This window comes from Eublepharis macularius, chromosome 2, assembly GCF_028583425.1.
Source record: "Eublepharis macularius isolate TG4126 chromosome 2, MPM_Emac_v1.0, whole genome shotgun sequence".
NCBI classification, from domain to species: domain Eukaryota; kingdom Metazoa; phylum Chordata; class Lepidosauria; order Squamata; family Eublepharidae; genus Eublepharis; species Eublepharis macularius.
The window spans coordinates 197534096-197555455 of NC_072791.1; the positions used below are offsets into that span (position 1 = coordinate 197534096).

Below are 21360 nucleotides of genomic sequence, written 5' to 3' on the forward strand. Positions count from 1 at the left end.
CCATTTCCCCTTTAAGTCACAGCAACAGAGGTTTTCCTTTCCTTTGGCTTAAAAGGGAAAGTCTGAGGAGCCCCACAAACCTTGCTCAGAAAGCACATGATGCTGTGTGTAAGTGCCTCAAATGAAGTGGAGGCATGCTACATTCCACCTGGGGGGAAATTCCCATGTGGAACCAGCCCAGGTCTTTCAAAGGAATGTAATCCATGGCTTCAATGAAGAAACGATGCGTTGTGGGTCTCCTTTACCTGCATCACACTCTGTAGAGCTGCCTTCTACAAAACGAGCCCCTTGAGGGCAAGCGCAGGTGTATCCCCCGGGCCTCAACAAGCAGAGGTGGCTGCAGACATCTTTGCAAGGGTTGGCCACTGGAAAACAAGATGAGGCAAACTGGAGAATGAGCTGGATACAGGGTATGACAACAACTGACGTGCTTTCCATCAAGGACATTATTCGGAAGTACAGAAACAATCCCTTCTATTATTCAACCTCTATGTAAAGCCTTTAGGAGAAGTTCTCTGTAGCTATGCAATAAAATGCTATTAATATGCTCTGTATCTCATTATCCAAATCCCCTGGTGATGCAGCAGAGTTCGTGGGTCACTGCTTAACATTTGTGGTCAAATGGATGAAAGTGAACAAAACGAAACTGAACCCAGACAAGACAGAAATTATGCTCAGTGGGAAGGCAGAGGTGTTGAAGGACACTGTACTCCCCACTTTCAATGGAGTCCATCTTACCCTTGCAGACTCAGTTAAGAGCCTAGGGGTTATACTAAATCCAGAACTACAGCCAGAAAAGCAAATTAAGGCACCACAAAAAACCCTTCCTACAACTTCAGTCCAGCCTAAAAAATACCCCCTACTTCAACACGGCATAAGCAAACCATGTCCCAAAGCACCAAGAAACAGGAGATAATAGAAGTCGTAATTTATAGCTAAGTTCCAAAGCAGTGGGGTGAGGGTGGGTCACTGTTGGTTAAGCCTGCTTAAATGTTTAAATGGATGCAGTCCCCTTCAGTTCCAGTGCATTCAGAAACACCAATATAATTCATGGAGAAATTCGGTCATTTGGGAGCAATCGCTGATTATTTTGAGGATGTTGTTACTTGTTTTCAAGTAGCAACGTTTCAGAGGTAACACATCACCCAAGCCTAGCCGTTTACCTGACTGATTGCACCTATGTTGATGATAGATGCGGACTTGAGTAAGCCAAGGGTTGATAGTAAGCACTTTGACTTTTTCTCCCTTCCCAAATTTGTCTTCTTTCCAGACTTCTCCTCTTTCCTTAGACATCCAGTAGAGATGGCCTTCAAAGATGTCAAGGCTATATGGGCTGTTTACTTTTCAAAACAAAACATTAGACAAGTTAATAAGCAAAATGGGACACTGGACAGCAAGTATCCGCTCTTCAAACAAATAGTTCTCACAATGCATTTCTGTACATTTGAATTAGTGGTCATTAATGCCCACTTTGGAAGTCCTAAAAGTTATTTTTTCGATGTGTTTTCAGGCTTCTCCACAAAGATGAAGAGAGCACATCATGTGCAGTGTTGACACCGCAGAACTTGCTAAGCCATATGTGCATTTACTGAATCGGAGCACTGTATTACAAGCCTTGTCCCTATTTATGGTCCTTAACAAAACATTTGCTGCCACAGTATGAACAGACCCCCTGAGAACCTTGGGAAACACTTTGCAGGGAAATGGCTTTAGACCATGTTTAGTTTCTTACCTCCCTGCAAAACAGTCTTTCTGTCCGTCCCATCAGATCTCATAGATTCAATTAGGTTTTCCTTTACATCACTCCAGTATATTCTATCATTGTTCAAATAATCAATGGAAAGGCCAGTTGGCCAGCCAAGGTCCTCAAAGACCAAGGTTTGCCTTTGCTGCCCATCCATCCAGGCACTCTCAATTTTTGGTTGTCTTCCCCAGTCCGTCCAGTACATTAGCCTAAAAAGAGCAGAAGCATCATTTATACAGGATACCAAAGCAAACACAAGACTATAAAAGAAAAATGTCTACCAAGAGAGAATCGGGTGGGTAAGAATTTGGCAATTCCTCACTGATCACGTTTCTCACTTTTGGGGATATATTTATTTTTATCTCAGATCCTCTGAGACACCTCCCCCCAACCACTTCTAATCGATCAATGCTACTTTGCACGATCCAGTCTGCATCTTACAGCATGTGCTTTGATTATCTGCAGCATATTCTGGGTAAGTTCCTTGAAACTTCTACAGCATATGTCTTATTTATAATTTTGTGAGATGAATTAGGTCGAGAGATTTTGATCTGTCTAAAACCAGTATTGGAGACCTTCATAGTGAATCCAGCATTTCAACCAGGATCGCCAATGCCGGAACTATACATACAGATTTCATAGAACCTCCCATAGAACAAATTTAATATTATTCTATTCATTACCATGCATATGTACATCGCTAAATCTTCTTTTACTGAGCCAAGAAGAAAGGTGGGGTATAAATATTTAAATTATTTAACACAATATTAAAATTTCCTGTTGAGTATACGGATGAACAGGTTAGGGGGGGGGGGGAACCAGAAATGTTAACACATCAGCGAAGACTGGCATTGCAAAATCATGCAAAAACAAATGATTTTTTTTTTATTTATTAAGCTGTTTGGCCTCTACAGATATCTTAGTAATGGAATCCTATACCCAGGAAAGTACAAAGCCATTTAAATATATTAAAGAAAATATGAATTACTGGGATCTCAAACTTGAGCTACAGTTAAATTGAGCCATTTGTTCATTTTCTATTGTTGGTTGATTTTATAGCGTTTTAATGACTGTCTTCTAATAACAAGAAAAAGTCTATAAATCATTATCAGCTGACCAACCATGCAAAAATACTTTTCCTAAAATATTCTTGCATATCTGTCTCACTGCAGGAATAAAGAACGGCTGATGTGGAATACCTTGCCAGCTGCACACCAGCTCCATTTTTATGTCTCCTTCCTATGGGTGGATATAAGGGCTAGGTGTGACCAGAGACTGCAAGCCCTTGAGTGTGAGCCAAATGGCTTTTATCCCTTTGGCTTTGGCCTGTGGGGCATGGAGCCCATGGTTTCAAATACCAGCCACTGAACTCAGGATCAGCTCAAGACAGGAATATAGCTTTTCTTTGTTTATTCATTTATTTATATTGTATGTTATTTGTACTGTTGTAAGTTGCTTTGGATCTCTTAAGGGAGAAAAGTAGGACACAAATATTTAAATATATACATTGTTATCCTGTGCCTCATTTAAGGAGCTCAAGGTAGCATACACGGTTCTCCCCATTGGAACAGAGGTGACTCAGCGTGCCTGGACTTTGGGTTGTGTGTGTGTCTGTGTGGGAGCTATTTTCTCTTTTGTCTGGAATCAGATTGTATATATGTGTGATGCCTCTCTTTGAGCTAAAAGCTTCTCTCCGGCTCCTCTTTGTGTGCTTTTGTTCTCTCTCTTCTTACAAGAAAAGAAGCAAGACAGTTCTAAAGATCTCTCCTGTGGAAGCATGCCAGAGGCACACCCATGCTCTCATTCTCACACTCATGTGCAGCTGGATTAGCTGACCACTGTTAAAGGGAATAGTGTTATTTAGATTAGTTTTCTGTTTTCTTCTGATGCTACAAAAATGCAAGTGAATATGAATAAGCTTCAATAAAAGTAAGTTTTATCTGTTGCAATATACCTGTTTGGAGAGTGTTTTACCGCATGTAATTCCATGTTTTCCTGACCATGCAACTTTGCTGCATGGCCAGGAAAACATATCCCCGATACTCCCTTCCTCCATCTTTCTTTGTACAACAAAAAATCCTGTGAGACAGATTAGTAGTGAGACAGTCATCAACCCAAGATCATCCATTAAGCTTCATGGATGAGTAAGGATTGGAATCCAAGTCTCCGCAGTTCTAGTCAGAAGCAAAAACCATTATATCACACCAGCCACTGTATCACACCAGCCACTATAGTAAAAAGTATACTATAACAGAAAACTGAAATACAGTTTGAGCTACCGAGTTGTGGCTATAGTTATATTAACATAAAGGTCCTATCAACAGAATAAGTGGGTCAACCTGGCTTGCACTGTATTAGTTACTAGCACTGTTGTGACAACAGTCCATTCTGCTCTATTAACTGAGAATGACTATTAATTGTTGTTTAACAGCCTAGAAATTCTCTTAGCATGAGTATAAATGACCCATTAAACAAATATTTAATTTGCAAGAACGTGCAAGGGAATACTTGACACTAGCTCATCTACACCAACTAAGGCTGCATATGCCAACAGAGAATTGCTGTGCCGTTTTCTTTCTTTTTCAAATTAATTCCTTCAGTCTCCAAAATGCTTACCCAAGTTTAGGGTTGACAGCAATAGCTGCTGGTTGGTCCAGAAGAGAGTGAACGAGCCACTTCCTATACCTCCCATCAAGCTTTGCCACCTCAACTCGATTTGTCCCAGAATCAGTCCAGTAAAGATGCCTAATTTAGATACAATTAAATAATTAGCAATCTATGTATTTTATCACCATCAGAGTATGAGAAAGACTTTTTGTCTTTAAATTCCAGTAGTCAACGGCAAACATTCAGAAGTAATACAAAATAATCTGAATGTGTTACAAATTTCATTCTACCACTTCTGTTTTTGACCCTTATCCATCTCGGGGTATAGCTGAAGGTGAATGTCTGGCTAGGTCACGACAGACGTAAGGGCTTCACTGAAGGAAGGAGTTGCGCCAGCCACCTCAAAAGAGGTGGTTGTGAGATGCTTTCCTTAAGAAGCCCTCCGTTGACCCTGAAGATGTAAATAGCTATCAGCCAGTAGTAAACATCCCCATCTTGGGCAAGGTGCTTGAGTTAGTGGTGATCATACAATTCCATGTTTTTGTGCATGTATTGACTATCTAGTCCCATCTCAGTCTGCTTTCAGGATAGTCTTGATTGATCTTTGCTGGGAAAGACACAGGGGTGGGGGTGGGAAATGAGTCGATTCTTCTGAACTTCTCAGTGGCTTTGCTATAATCACTCACAGTATCTTTATACACTGATTAGCTAAGCTGAGAAGTAGGAGCACTGTGTTCCTGGTGGCTCTGCTGCTACCTGATGGACTGATTCCATAACATGGTGCTGAAGGACACATGCCCAACCCTGTGATATTTAAAATACAAGATCTTGCAGAGCTTCATTCCATACCCGATGCTCTTAAAACATCTACATGAAAGTGCTGGGAGAGGTGATCTGGAGATGTAGTCAATGTGCAGACGACATTCAGTTCTATTTCTTCTTTTTCAGCTGAGTTGGGTGAGATAGCAAATGTCCTGCATTGCTGCCTAGAGCTAATAATGGACTGAGTGACGGACAATAAACTGAAGTTTAATCCAGATAGAAGTGGTGGTAAGACCAAGAGGCTACCTTTTCTGAATGGGGAACTCCCCTTCAAGAAACAAGTGCTTTTAGCTCTAAGGCTGCAGATGTAGGTGCAGATCTCTGCTGTAGCATATAGCGCCTTTAATCAGCTCAGACTGGTTCGCCAACTGTAGTGCACCTGTTTCAAAATCAGGTGGCTTGGCAGCTTGCAAGAACACAGGGATCACATCACTAGTTTTAAAAGATCTCCAATGGCTGCCAGTTTGTTCCTGGGAACAATTCAAAGTATTGGCTTATTTTTATCTCTGTGAGGCAGACGAGACGGAGAGAAAACTGACCCACGATTACCTGGTGAATGTTATGGTTATTACTTAGGAAGCTCGACACAGTTTGTGAACAGGATACCCAAAGATAGAATTTCTCTTCTGTGCATAACAGAACACAGGGCTAAAAAAAGTCCCCAACTTTTGTCACGTTTACCATATTCAAAGATAACTCCTGAACAACTTTTGTTTAGCCTTTATGCTTACCTTCCAACCCAGTCCACTGCTAAACCAACAGGACTGACCAAGTATTTCAGATTCAGGTCAACTTCTTTCACAGGATTATTTCCACCACTTTCAAAAGTGGGGATATAGGCACGTTTGATGGAACCAAATTCTGCACCACGTCCCAGAATGCTGTAGTATACAATACCTGCAGAATGTTGAGAGAGTATTTTTGTTATTTGTTGAGAGAGAGACAAGAGAGAGAGAGAGAGAGAGAGAGAGAGAGAGAGAGAGAGAGAGAGAGAGAGAGAGAGAGAGAGAGAGAGAGAGATAACCCCCCTTTCTCAATGAGACTCAAAGTGGATTACACAACGTAAGTCAGTGATAGTCCACACAAAAAGACATCTAATAAGCATGGTGTAGGTTGAAACAACCAATATGAGAAGAAATCTAATGAACAATGCATTAGAACTAGAATTACCAAAATCTGAGCAACTGTAGCATATTAAGCATGATACAGAGGATGAATATAATGAAGAAAAATGGTATTACATCATTAGAAAATATTGAAACACCAAGCATCCTGTCATTAGAATATTCATCATTTACGTGGGCAGTTTTTGCCCCCCCCAAACCTCCAAGTCACTCAAACAATTTACTCCCATTCTGGTTACTCCCATTTTCTTCCTGCTGAAACTGTAAAATATATGAAATTTCCTCAAAATCCTATTAATTAATATCTAAAGTAGGCATTTTTAATGACAGAAAATATGTAATGTCCAAAGATGTGATAGCTTAATATGCCATGTCTTTAAAGCTGCCTGGATAATGCTTAAAAGAGGCTCGAGTAGAAAAGGAAATGGGAGTGGCTGTGGCTTAGTGGTAGAGCATCTGCTTGGCATGCAGAAGGTCCCAGGTTCAATCTCCAGCATCTACAGATTTTTTTAAAGTAAAGGAGCAGTAGTAAGGGACATGCAAGACTTCAGCCTGAGACCTGAAGAGCCACTGACAGTGTCTGAGTAGACAATGCTGACCTTGATGGTCCAATGGCCTAATTCAGTATAGGCAGCTTCATATGTGTTCAAAACTGGTCATTTAAATCCTTCAGTACTGCTGATATGTTTATTAGCACAACAGTCCAAGGCTGATGGTACGGCAACAGTGGATATAATGGACTGGATCGTACACCTAGGCCATACAGCAGCCACCACAGATCCACAAAATGTCAATGATGAATATAAGGGGACCCTCCGTAACAACATAGGCCACAACAAGGAGGAGGACTCTCCCCTGTTGTGCAAATAGAACTGGAACTCACTGCCAAAAGTACAGGATCCAACCAAGTGTGAATATATCCTTTATCCATTTTCAAGCTATCTAGTATAGGCTTGCAGTCTAGGATCTCTATTGATCAGCAGGAAATTAGAAAACTCTGAAGAGATGGTGACTCTGAGTAGGAACCTGGGTCTCAGTTTTATCTCATCTTGCTCCAGTAACAATCAGATGAGTGAACCTCATCTGTGGGCAGGGTATGATTCTACATTGTGCTAGATTTATTTTCTGAGGGACTGAATGATATTGCTAGAGGCAGCAACTACATCATTGACTATTAATCTAGAACTTACTAAAGGAACCTGAAGAAAAAGCTGTGAGGAAGCTGCTCCAGTATCAGTCCTAAGAGGACCCTACAACATGTTTTAGCTCAATAGGAGAAAAAAAACAAGGAAAAAAGAGCTAAGAGCACTAGCATTTAACTCTTTTGTTCTGGAAAGCGCTTTAAAATCTCACTCTCGTAACAACCCTGTGAGGTAAGGCACTGATTATATCTATGTTATAGATAGGGCAATGAAGGTAAGAGGTTGTAATAAACTTAAGACCTCAAACTGAATCTATAGCACAGGTAGGGCTTGATAACAGGCCTTCTGTATTGAAATCCACTTCAGTGTCCATTTGATAGCACTGTAACTTTAAAAAACCCAGTAACTATATTAGATGAGGAACAGGGAGTGGAATACATGCAAAGCCACCAGTCCATGTAAGAAACTTACAAAATAAGAGTCATTAATGCTGTAAATATACTCACTGAGGCCTATCCCCTCTGGGTCCCAGTCATAGTCTATAGCTTGGATGTGTTCCTCATTGTTAATATAATCAGAGTATTGTTCTGATGACATATTATACCTCCGAATACGAATATTATCAGGCAGAAGCAATACTGGAGGGTTACCTGAAAAAGAGAGCGACACGTTATGTTGTGCTCAAAAGATGCAGGAGAAATTACTGATGTGTGAAACACAAAATATCTCGTCTTCCATCTATCTGCATTTCTATCCTCCCCTTCTTCCAAGGAGGCCTTTATGGTTCTCACTTCTTCCATTTTTATCCTCACAGAAAACATCAGTGAGATAAGTTAGGCTGATAGTAATTACCTCACGGCCATCCAGTGAGCCTCCAGGCTAAGTGAGCGCTTGTTTTAGAAATCCGAACAAAACTGTTTGCTTAGGCGTTTCAAAAACTTTTGAAACAAGATCTGTAACATGAGGTTATTTCTGCATAGCTTTGTTACTGTTTTTTTACTTTTTGGTTGCTATGGGTTATACCTTCCCGCAAGCCCATGTTATATTTGGTCAGGGCTGGCGTCAGGGGTTGACATTCCCAGGCAGCTCTAGGGATCTGAGCGGCCGTGGAAGACCCAGGGCCAAGCCCTAAGCTGCTGCTGCGTAACAGCCACCATGGTTGCTTGTCCTACTCCTCTGGTCAGCAGCAGCATGACTGGGTGCCCTCCCAGCTGGTTCATAACGCTATGTTGTGCTCATCAGTGAGTGGCAGCCTCCTCCTCCACCATCTGCTGGCCTTTTTCTGAAAAAGGAGCCTAGGACAAAGAGCCACCAGCACAGCACATTTATGGAGGGGGCGATTAAAAGGTACTGTGCAGAGATTCCCCAAAACCTGGACCTAGATTTGCATATGGTAGGCAAATTCCTGTAAATCTTTGGATTAGAAGAGTCTTGGGGGCAGGATCTAAAAAAATTGCTGAAGTGACTTCAAGGACTTGCATGTTGCAAGTGGGAATTTTGATTTTTTTTTCCTTTTTGAAAAAAGACTGTCTATGCTATATCGGGTTGGATCTCATTGACAACATCTGTATGTGCAAAAGGGGGCGACTCCTCCCAGCTTCAGGAGAGGAGAGACAGGGACGTTATACTTCTAGGTATGGGATTTAGACAAGATCCAACCCATTGTTTTTTATTACAGTGCATTTTAACCCAGCCATTCCACTAAGGAGCTCTGGGCTGCCTACATGTTCCTCCTCCTCTCTTTTCAGTCTCACATCAGCCCTGTGATAAGAGGGAAGGCTGCAAGATATTTTGTTGGATCCAGTTTAAATATTCCATTACCAGAATGGAATTTTCCAGGCTCTTCCCCCACCCCTGCAACATACTGATCTCTAAGAAATGCCACTCCTGGGGGACAGAGAATCCAGAAGAATGACATTAGAGGGGTCTGCAGAGGGAAAGGGGTATTGGTGGAATTGACAATTGAGTCTTTATTAAATTTGTATCCCATCTTTTCCCCATCATGCTACTCAAGGTGATGCATATAAGAGATCTCCCACCAATACACTGACCAGACTCCGATGTGTATAAGTTTCAGCATGAGAGACAACAACTGGTTAAAACTCAACCAGCAAGCTTCACACACAGGAAGGAATTTGGGCCCTGGTTTCCCAACTCTCAGTCTTCATCAGTACTTTAGTTTAAAATAATGGAGAACAGATAGAAGAAAGCTGGAGGCCAGCACCGCCTTGCAAGAGGCGTTTGACTCCCGGCTTTGCACCTGAAGTCTTTCCAACTCAAGATTCCTTTAAGCATTTTGACTTTACAGGTTTTTAAATACTCTTTATGCAATAATCATTACACATGGGATCTAGATCATAAAGATACTATTTCGCAGACAACCTGTCTCATTAAAAATCTTTTTTAAAGCACAGTCTCGATTCAGACATCATACAAAACAAAGGTTTAATCTATTTACTGATAGTGTGGTTGTGTGAATGCAGACTACTCCACTAACTATGGTTAGCTTAGATCCATCAATCTGAAACACAGTTACTCTAAACTACTGATGGTTTTGCATGAATTGTGAATATGGATATCACGGTTTGTTTTCCAGCACCATTCTCACCACAATGCAAGCAGGGATACCAGCTGTGCCTCTGTTGGGGGATCAGGGGACAGAATGAAGGTGATGACACCAGAATTTGTCAAAGCAATTCTGAATGCGAATGATTGTCTGCGAGTCAAATCCTGGTTTCACTAAGTAACCACAGTTAAAATAATCGGTGGTTTCATGTTAAGTCTGACTTGAGCCCCAGCGTGATCTTCTATTGTTCATTATATATATATATCAACATACCTCACTATTGCCGTTCCCTTTGCTTTTTAGGGTATGAGACAAGGTTCCACCTACTCACATTATACCACACAACGAAGTCACAGGGCATGACCTAAAAAGAGCCGTGACTCTTTTATGCGATAGCATTTGAGTGACTGATGTGAGCAATGGGCTGTACTCTGTCTATTCATGCTCATTAGTCCATGAATCATTAGCGACAATCTGTCAGCAAAGTGTCATTGATTTATATCAATATAATCTGCCTTTGGAGAAATTGCTAGAACATTAATTTTCTTTCTGCTGACAACCAACAGACAGAATGAACAGGCCTCTTGTCTTCCAGAAAGGAATTGGGGGCAGGGGAGGACACCATAATCAAATGTGAACGTATGCATCTTTTTACCCAGTTCCAGTAGTCCCAGGTTGAAGAGTGGTTTTACAGCATTTTTTACCTACACTTCTACACAACTGAATTGTAAAAAAAAATGCACAGCAAAGAGAGATAGCATAATACTGGTGAAGATAAGAGGGAAGGCTTATCTCAGAATAAGTCCACGGTGTCATTTTAAATGCAAGGTACAAAATCTTTTAATGAATCTTTTAATGAATATAGCAAAATCTTTTAATGAATATAGCCAAAGGTAATTATAATCAGACACCTGAGCCCCCCTAAAAGATATAAAATACGAATGACTTCACTAGAATAATCAAATCTAAAAATACTCTCTTCCGACAAAGTTTTTGCTCATATTTTCTCAGGTGCCAAAGTAAACAGCGCCACTCTGTACGAGACGAGCGAGTCAGCATCCAAAAGAAGAAAGATCAGCTTCTCTACTTAATTTTTAATGCTTCAAGTCCCATGGAAATGCTGGCCGTGCTTACCAGTGGCTGCACACTGCATTCCCTGCTGATCCCCAACCGATCTAAATCCCTCTGCACAGAAACATTCATAACTTCCTTTGGTATTCTTACAAATCTGCGGGCATGTTCCGAAGATCTCGCACTCATTGATGTCTGAAGGCAAACAGAAATAAATACAAGTTTTATGTGTTTTCTTTTTAAATTTAAAGATAAAAGAACTGCCTTGTTGGAGTAGAATCCCATATTCTGTCCCTCTCTACAGAGGCCTCTAGCTTCACTTTCTTCTCCTTCTTCAGTTGTTTGTTCTCATTGTGATTGTTTTTTAATACTCAAATCTCTCCTTCCATTTAGAGTCCTTAATGTGCAATTATGCAAACGGAAACAGAAATGGACACAGCACAGTTCTGCTTGCACAATATCTTGTCTGACACCTTATGTTCTCCAGAAATTGCTTGCACAACATCTTACACAAGTGGAAAAACAATTTAAAAATACCAGCATAAAAACAACTACAGCACCAGTAAAAGAGACTTCGCTTACACTAAAACAGCAGCAATGACAGTTAATTTCTTGGTGGCCTCAGCATCCCAGCCACAATGAAAGGAAATTTAAAATAAAACAGCAAAAAATTCAAAACTAAAATTAACTGGCATTAAAATACCTAGGAGCAACAATTTCCCCCTGATGGAGTAGAGCGTGCCTCCACTATTTTGGAAGCCTTCAAAATGGGCATTACTCATAGAGCTACTGGGACCTTCCCCTCTAAGCCAGAGTAAAAGGGGAGGGGAGGGGAATTTGATTTACTCTGCCTGAAGCCAATGCATGCAGGAGCACAGAGATTAACAACACTTTCAAAATGGTGTTGTTCTTCACACACTGTGAAGGGCTTTAGATGTCATAACTAGCACTCTGAATTGAACTTGAATGCTTTATTATTATGAAGTATTATTATGTAATTATTGTTTTTATGTGGAATATAATATTATATTATTGCATGGAACCTCCGTTTCAGTACCACCCACTGAAGAAAAGGAAAAACTGAACAGCAGAATATCTGTTCCTGAGGTAGAAGCAACTAAGTCTACCCTAAAAGTTGAAGAGGAAAATCAACATTTGGGGCTTCGTATAGAAAGCAGGAACTTAAGAAAATCCTCCACTACAGTTAATTCCTGCAGCTATCACCTGGATTGAGGATCTGAGATTTTTTAAAAAACATTTATTTAATCCATATTTAATATCTTTATATTCCTCCTTTCCTTGTGGTTCAAGGCCAACTATGGAAGAAAAAGGACCATACTCTGAAAAATCTATGAGACAGGAATGTGGTATAGATCTAAAATTTTTCATGAATTGAAATCTATAGGCTATGAAAGAAATATGATTTTATGTAATAAAAACCTCAAGAGAGGTTTCTTTTAACAGCACAATTAAAATGACAAAATAATTGATTAGAGCAATTTATCACTTAACACTCCTAAGACAAAACAATCTGAAGATATAAAGTACCATCGCAGTTATTTCTGTTCAGCTCACTGGGTCTATAACCTGGTCTGCAGGTACATATAAAGCTTCCTTCACTTAGATTGGTACAGTTGTGTTCGCAGATATTTTCAGCACAAGTTCTACCTGTTCCGGAGTCTAAGAGAGAATCACAATTTTGGAGAATCATAATTTTGGCTTAAAGGCAACAGCTGATATAGAAAGAATTCAAAATAGATCAACATGAGCCCAGTCATGAGCAGCACAGCTGCCAACACAAATATCCACAATGATTGTACCTCTGAATGTCCTATGCTATTGCTGTTCTTATGGTTATTGGCAGCTCTTTAAAAAAAAAAAAGTGGCGGTACTTACATACATGATGGCACAAAATTTTACCAATCCCCCACCCCAGGATTTGGGAGAGCCCCCCAAAAGGTGCCAGTACTCAGTACCAGTGAGTACTTCCACATACAAAAAAAAGCTCTGGTTGTTGGAAGGGTGCAATATGGAACAAATGCTATTAGAGTACACTGCACCAAACATTTGTAATTTATTTGTGGTATTGGGCGGAAATGAAAAGGAACGGCAATTTTCTTGAACGCTAGTCAGCATTAAAAGATCTATCCCAACTTTCAATGATCTTTTGAAAAGGAATAAAAGTGTTTATTGATTCAGGAAGCACTGCCCTGAATGAACTTTGTTTGCCCTAATTGGCTAAGATTAAGCCATGTGGCCAATCTAGGAAACTGCTCCCAGTATAAATACACACAAAAATACACAAAATTCCCATTTCACAAGGATTCTCCACCCCCCCCCCCCCACACACGTAACAGATTCATGGTAAAGTCTGAGTCACAACGACTGTAGTACTTACTGCAGCCTAGTTCATCAAAGTGATCGCCACAGTCATCATAATTGTCACAAACATAGTGGAGTGGAATGCAGTTTCCATTGCCACACTTGAATTCTTCAGTAGTGCAAGGCTTGGGAGTGGGTTCTCTGCCTGCATGCAAAAGACACACTCACACTGCAGACTATATTAAGGGAATATTTCAGACCTTAAAATACATACATGCACATAGCTTAAGACAATTTGGAAAGCACAGAAAACCACTTTATTATGAGTGGCTGGGCCGTAACAAAGCTGAATACTTTTTCCTGACTTCCCTATTTTTCATCAACATGATGCAAGTTTATAAAATAAACAGTTTATGAACATATTGTGGCACCATGATCAGTAAGCCTCCATTTTGTTGGGACTTTTTCTCTAATCACCCTCTCCATCTTCAGTTTGTGAACATCCTGTATTTGCCACGCTCGTACAGCTCTGTAAATGTAGTCCTGACTAGAGGTGGGCACAAACCAAAAAAATGGCAGTTTGTTTGGTTCATAGTTTGTTGCGGTTCATGAACCACAAACCATGAATTTCCATGAACTTGCCCTGGTCCGTGAACCGGTTCATTCAGTTTGTGAAAATGTCACTTCCAGGTCAGCAGCAGGTCTGCAGAGAGCCCATCCCCCCATTGCCTAAAAAACTGATTGATTGGCGCCAGGCTGTCTGCAGTGACGAACCAAACAAACCGGCTAAAATTCATCACGGTTTGTGAGAAATGAGTTCGTGACGAACTTTGGTTCGTAATTCAGTTCGTGCCCATCTCTAGTTTTGACCCAATATAGGTTACTCCTCTAGAATCCTAAAAAGAGCCTTTCATAGGGCTTATAATACAGCCAGGGCAATTCTTCTTACCACTAGAGTTATAGAAAAAGTTTTACCTTTAGAGTTTTACCTTTAACTTTTAACAGTACATACAGACCAGTTAAAGCCATTATAAATAAATATTGGCACCTCTTAGCTAACATTTCTAGATGCCATAACCCCACCCCACCCTTTATTCACAGCAAAAAGAGCCAAAAACCTCAGAGATATCCTGGTAAGGAGTAGGCTACCTGAGATAAGGGAGAATAAGGAAAATAGAATACCTAAAGGTGTTTTTGCATGTGCCCACTGTGCTGTTTGTTCTTTGGCTGAGAATAAGAGATCCTTTCAAAACTCAAGACAATACTAGAACTTTCCCCATTGATTCATTTTGTAGCTGTAACTCTAGAGGAGTAATTTATTATGTTAAACGCCCTTATGATTTATTATATGTGGGAATGATTACTAGACTAGTTATAGTGAGAATCTGTGAACATAAAAACTGTATCAGATTAAAGAAACCGTGTGCTCCACTTGTAAACCATTATTTGGTTTCTGGACATACTGATACACAGTTAAAGTTCTGGATTATTGAAACAGTGCTAAATACATCTTCCATCCTGTTTAAATGTCTCCAGAAAAGAGAACTCTTTTGGATACATCATCTGCAAACACTTACTCCTCTAGGACTCAATGAAGAGGCATATTGGGCCTGTTGTCTCTGATGGGATATACTACCTTTTCCTCTTTCTTTCTTGTTCAAGTATATGGGATTCAGGTGTGATTACGTCCTTTCCTTGTGGAACAACAATAGCCAAGTAGGGGATTGATTACATCATCCCCCAGTTTTTCCATTTAATGATTCAGCTTGGAGAATGTGCCATTTCATTACTATCTTTGATGGAGACTTCACACTTCCAGGGATAGATATTATTTTATACCAGGTAATAGGCAATTTGAGTATTTTACTTAAATTTCTTTGCATTAATTTATACATATATTTCAATATTGACATATATTTTCAGAATAACATTGAAGGCATTGTCAGATGCGTAGTGAAACAACCATGAGGGTTTTCCCATGGTATTATGTGTAAATTTCAACAACTACATATTATGCAAGGTAATAATAGTGTTAAATTTGGAATGTTAAATTTTGACAAGTGTCAGTAATGCATATATAATAATTCTGGTTTTATTTTTCTTTTGTAGCTATTTTAATAGCAACACCTCGTTTTTAATTCATTTTAACCGAATTATAATTATAATTGGAATAATTAATTCCTGGATGTGTGTAGTTGTATATAGCTTTAATGTCCACTGAGGAAGGCCGGTTTGGGCTGAAACATGTCTGGTCAGTTTGTTTTTAGATACTATAATAAGTATTTTGATATAGTATTTATTTCAATGCATGTATCATGGTCATTGGATTCTCCATCAATTTGTATGGAATTTTTAATTTGACCCCTCGGCTTACTGGGGATCAGTTTGAGGAGGTCTAGCCAAAGTGGCAGAGAGAATAATGAATAATATTTTGCCCAACAACATTACACCCAGCAAGTGAATGTTCTCTCAGGTAGGGAATACTTTCAGTTTACACTGCTCATATCTGGAATGTGGATCTGTGGGAAAAAATGGTTTCCTTTAAGGTCAACCTACTATTACTGGGCTTCCCCAAGGTGCCCTTTGAGCATGGCACACTCCCAGTCCAAAGTACAGGGGATGCCACGTTTCAGTCTACTTAGGTTCTGAGAGCTGATGAGATCAAGCATGTTCCTCTTTAACTGGCTGTGAACTAATTTCTAAAAGGTTAGTAAACTCTGATGGAAGCCTAGGAATCACTAACATGTTCCCCCATCAATCCTTGAACTTTATGTTCATCGATAGACCTACAATGTTCTTCTTCCTCGTCGCTTCCATCTCCACAGTCATCTTCTTGGTTGCACAACTCATGGCTGTAGATGCAGCGGTTATTTCCACAGCGGAAACGGAATGGTGGTTCACAGACAATGTCCACTGAAATAAAATAGGTCAATGATCTTCAAACCTTGTTTACAGAGCACCCGTATATAATATACTCTAAATGCCAGGCATTGTTAGAAGTGATCTCCAGAATATTTTAGTCATATTTTTTTCCAGCTATGGGACAGTGCAGATGTAGCGTAACATTTGCCTTAACTATGGTTGGAGGGATGGAAAGAACATTGTAGGATCATGGATTCTCCCCCAATCTAATGTCCTGCTTAGTGTCAAACTAGGAGATACAGATTCAAACCACCGCTCATAACTCCAACAGACAAGATGAAGGTTACATGTCTTGTTCTGCTGATAAAATACAAACTTAAGGCATGTGCGGCCTCACATTGCCACTGGGCTATGCAGGAAGTGAGATGGGGTTTTTAACCCTTTTACCTTCACTCGGTATCACTCAAAGGAAATTAGACTCTCAACATTTTAAATGGGGAAATACATCTCTTAAAAACATGCATGTTTCTCCTTTCAAATGCTGAAGTCAGAGTTCAGGGAGACCAAGCTGAGATAGATTTAAGTTGTACGAGCAGATGGTTTACATTTTATGGGCAGAACATGATGTGCAATTTTCCTGTTGTTTGTTTGAACCATCAGCCATGAAATTTAGCTGAGTGATCTTCAACTTTTTTCACTCTCTCTCTCTCTCAGCCTAATCTCTCACAGGATTGTTGTGACAATAATGGAAGGGAAAACAATATATACAGCCTTGAGCTTCTCGAAGGATAAAAGTGTAAGAGAACAATATGTGTATGTGAACAATAAATATTAACCAAGGTTAGCATAAGACAAGGGATGTCTTGAAATTACCTTCATCACGAGGGGAGTACAGAGCACTATATTTGAAGAGGGCAAGTATATCTCAGAATGTTTGTGGCAAGAAGCCTATAAGATACTTCACACTCAGGAAACATCTACATTTTGTTTAGTACCTGTGTCACACTGTTACACATGTACTGAAACTTCTGTGGAAAATATGTTGATCAGCATCCAAAGAACTGCATAAAAATGTATCTGTGACAGCCTGTCATTTGCTTCCCATGAACAATCTTTTGTGCCACATAACAGTTTTTTTTAAATGAGGGTATTTCAAAAGCAGTTTGTTATATGTTGGTGGCAGAAGGGGAGAGGCTATTTAAATACAAAAATTCCACCGTGCATGCCCCAATTCTAGTCTACACCTAAGGAGTTCTTGTGACTCTGTTCTTAACAACAAAATGTTCTTACAGCAAAGATGAAGTTCCTCATCCGAGCCATCTCCACAGTCATCGTCACCATCGCATTTCCAGTGGGGCTGAATACAGACATGGTTTTTGCACTCAAACATCACGCGTGGACAGTAAGTGCCATTAGGATAACGAGTAGCTGGTAAAAAGAAATTCCATGTGAATATGACCAAGTTGCTTTGTCCCTGTAACATTATGCAGACGTATGCAAACATGTATTATTGTTTCTTCTCTGACACTCATTTTAGCCTTTCATTATTGTTAGTCTTATTTCCGACTTCCGCTGGGTGTTGAGCAGGGATCATTGGTGGAGTGCGGGGGTGGGAAGGGGGGAATAGCGGTGAATTTTCTGTCATGTGCAGGGGGTTGGACTAGATGACCCTTGAGGGAACCTTCCAGCTCTGTGATTCTATATGGCTGATATGGTCCCATTCATTAAATATGTAACACCCTAACTTCAAAGTGGTCAGATATGCTGTCTTTTTGATACCAGGAATAGTGACACATAGCTCACTAGATGCTCCAGAGTACAATTAAATTTAATTAAGTAAATTAACAAGGTAGCGAAGGAAATTGTACATGGTCCCTTTTATAATAAACCACTCTCCTTATGCATTTCTCCATTTCAGTTTGTTTGCAAGAAACATCTGTGCCTACTAATCAAAGTACATGGCACTAGACTAGTGGACTGGATAATTATAAGACAGCTCTTTTACCTCATCCATTATAAAAACAGATATATGTGATATTAGTGTATACTTTTTCACAGATATCACTGAACACAGTGCTGTTAATATGCGGAGTGGGATACTTTTATCCCTAGACAAAAGAGAATTCTGTCCCTCATCCCCCCTGCCAAAGTTCTAGGAACTCACGACAAGTTGCTTCATCAGAGAAATCCAAACAGTCTGCGCTTCCATCACACTGGAACCGCTCGGCAATACAGTGCCCACTGTCACACTGGAAATAACCAGGATGGCATGTCCTTAGTTCTAAAAAACAGCAACAAAATCATAGCTGAAACATCTCTTTGGAAGAAAGGGAGTGAAGATTTATAAGTTCCTATATGTACCTCAGAGAGCTCTTAGATCTGCAGGTAAACACCTACTGGTGGTCCCTGGCCCCAGGGAGGCTCAGCTGGCCTCAACCAGGGCCAGGGCGTTTTCTGTCCTGGCCCCAATCTGGTGGAACTCTCTGTCGGAAGACACTCAGGCCCGCCAAGATCTTGTATCTTTTTGGCGGGCCTGTAAGACAGAGATGTTCCGCCAGGCATATGGTTGAGGCCAGCACTAGATTCATCTAATTAGCCTCCCTGCCAGTCTCCTGCCAGTGGTGGGGAGCATATGGTCCATCTGCCTCCCCATGCTTGAGGAGTTTCACCAACCCACACCTCCACCCTTTTCTTCCCTTGTGTGCAGGGAAATGGGAAGGATGTCCCATCTGGAATGCCGAAATCTATGTTTGCACTGAGATGTATTTTATTGGTTTTATCTATTGTAATTTATTTATGATTGTAACCCGCCCTGAGCCTGCTTGCGGGGAGGGCGGGCTAAAAATCTAATAAATAAATAAATAACTTTATTGAGATGTTTCAAACCAGTCATTGGGACCCTTGTTGCAATACACACCACAGTCGCGTTCATCTGAATTGTCCTCACAGTCATTGTCATGGTCACATATCCACCGAGAAGGAATACAACGCAGATTGTCACACCGATATTCACTCTCTGTGCACTCACGGGGACCTTTTGATAAAAAGATACCCAATATATAAATAAAAGTGTATAAAAATGAGAGGGGAATCAATGGAACAGAACTTCACTGAACGTGACTCCTACTTTGCCATCAAAGTCTCTCCACTCCTCCAAGCTGCTCCTGACGGTTTAGGGGCACTCAGGAACAGAACTGGAGCTGCACAGGGGGCTGCAGTTCAAGAAGAAATTGGCTAAAATTATTTCCCTCTTATTCAAGCTCTTTTGTAAATGGAGCTACAGTTCATGCAAGAGGTAGGACAATTTCTGCCAATTCCCTCTTCTTGCTGCAATGGCCCCATATCCTACTATTTTCCTTGGCTCATCAAATCCCAGCTGCTCCCAGAGCAGCTCTTCAAGGGATAGCCAAGTCTGCAGAGTGGTATAAGGGAAGGAGGAGAGAACCCTTCTGTAAACTGTTCACCAGTTATAAGATTCAACTCAAAGTTGGGATGTTTCACAAACACTCAATTCCCATGCAGGTTTACTCAGAAACAAATCCCATCCCATCTCATTTTGTATAAGTAAGTAAATAAATGTCTGAATGCATCAAACATACAAGTTAAATCCAGATTCTGTCATTCAAGCTGTATTGAAGAATGATGCTTCATCTCTTTATACTGAGAAGAATGCCAGTTTTTAAAAATTTAAACTTGTACCTCTTCTTATACGCTAATGTAGAATGTAGTGTGTTTATATATATAAATGCACAAATTATTTATTTCTGTGGGTAAAATGTACAAGTATGTAGCATTACAACTTTAATACATTTTTTGTATACAATATAAAAGTGTTCGTAGTACTTAGATTTATCTGTAGTTGTTTTGTCTGCCAGCAAATTGCTTTTAATGTAGCATTTTAAGAGGTCTTAAGGACAGATCAAAAGAGATGAACTATTTCATAGTTAACGGCAATGTAATCGGTACTTCACTGAAAAGGCTATCTGTACTAAAGCAGTTTGAAAACAAGGTAAAAACTTACTGCAGTTTTGTTCATCAGACCTATCTCCACAGTCATTATCTCCATCACACTTCCACCGAAGTGGGATACACCGGTGATTATCGCAGCGAAAATCTCCCAAAGGATTGCAAGTCATTTCCTCTGCAATACAAACAAGTTATAGACTAGCCACTCCATCAGCACATAATAGCATGCTGAAGTATTACTTTGAAGAGCAAGGTTATAGTATAGAGGGTGGAGACATACACAATAAGAGCAAAAAGCCCAACCACTTTAAAGTATGTGACTTAGTAACACTTATTATATTTTATGTTCCACTTCTCTATCATTCTAGAACTCAAGACAGTTAGAACTCAAGGTAGTTTACACAGGATTCCCAGAAGGACTTCAATCTGGGCAACAAATAGCTATGTTGCTCTACCATATGCATGCCGAGCACACCTTCCCTATACTATACAGACAACAAGAAAATAACCCAAGTCGTTCCTGTGTCTTACTAGTGCAGAAAGGAATTATTTTAATCAAAATTATAATGATTTTCTCAAGTCAGGTTAGTGGTCTACTCTAAGATATGGTGTGTAGGTACCGGTGGTTTTTGCCAATTCCACTCCCCACTGCAGACTCCCACTTTGTCCCTCACACTGTTCCTGGGCATCCACTAGCCTACAAAACCACAACTGGGGGGAAGGGGTGTGGGATACAGAAGTGGGAGAAGAGAGGTGGGAAAGATAGCTTCCTCAAGAGTGACTCCACTCTTAGGATCCAAGCCAAAGCCTTTGACTTTCAAACATGTGATAATCAACTTTCCTTACCAAGAGAAGTTGTCTAGAGAAGATTACCCAGTAATCTTCTAACAAAACTATCAGTAATCTTCTAACAAAACTATCAGTAATCTTCTAACAAAACTATCAGTTTAGAGAGCTGAACGAACTACTTGGATGCCATATCTTGTCATCATATACAGCAAATGGAAATGTTATTAATTTTTTATAGAAACAATACCAAGTGTGAACCTTTTGGCAAGAGCCAAAGAGATCTTGGCCTTTTCCTCTTAGCCAATGACTTGTAGCTTGCGGTTATGAGTGAACAAGGCCTGGACT

The 21360-nt window shown here is 40.2% G+C and overlaps 1 protein-coding gene across 1 annotated transcript in view; it reads right to left on the reverse strand.

Moving 5' to 3' along the window:
- LRP2 (LDL receptor related protein 2) overlaps positions 1–21360 on the reverse strand; it is a 175606-nt gene that overhangs the window by 13698 nt on the left and 140548 nt on the right. Inside the window, exons 58-71 of the mRNA XM_054971732.1 lie at positions 20282–20401; positions 19178–19294; positions 18425–18541; positions 17551–17688; positions 16189–16311; positions 13475–13603; positions 12625–12756; positions 11140–11271; positions 7946–8089; positions 5905–6070; positions 4361–4489; positions 1733–1953; positions 1164–1340; positions 246–365 (exon numbers count right to left, since the gene is read on the reverse strand). Of these exons, the coding sequence (XP_054827707.1) occupies positions 246–365; positions 1164–1340; positions 1733–1953; positions 4361–4489; positions 5905–6070; positions 7946–8089; positions 11140–11271; positions 12625–12756; positions 13475–13603; positions 16189–16311; positions 17551–17688; positions 18425–18541; positions 19178–19294; positions 20282–20401 (1965 nt within the window). The remainder of the gene's footprint in view (positions 1–245; positions 366–1163; positions 1341–1732; positions 1954–4360; positions 4490–5904; positions 6071–7945; positions 8090–11139; positions 11272–12624; positions 12757–13474; positions 13604–16188; positions 16312–17550; positions 17689–18424; positions 18542–19177; positions 19295–20281; positions 20402–21360) is intronic.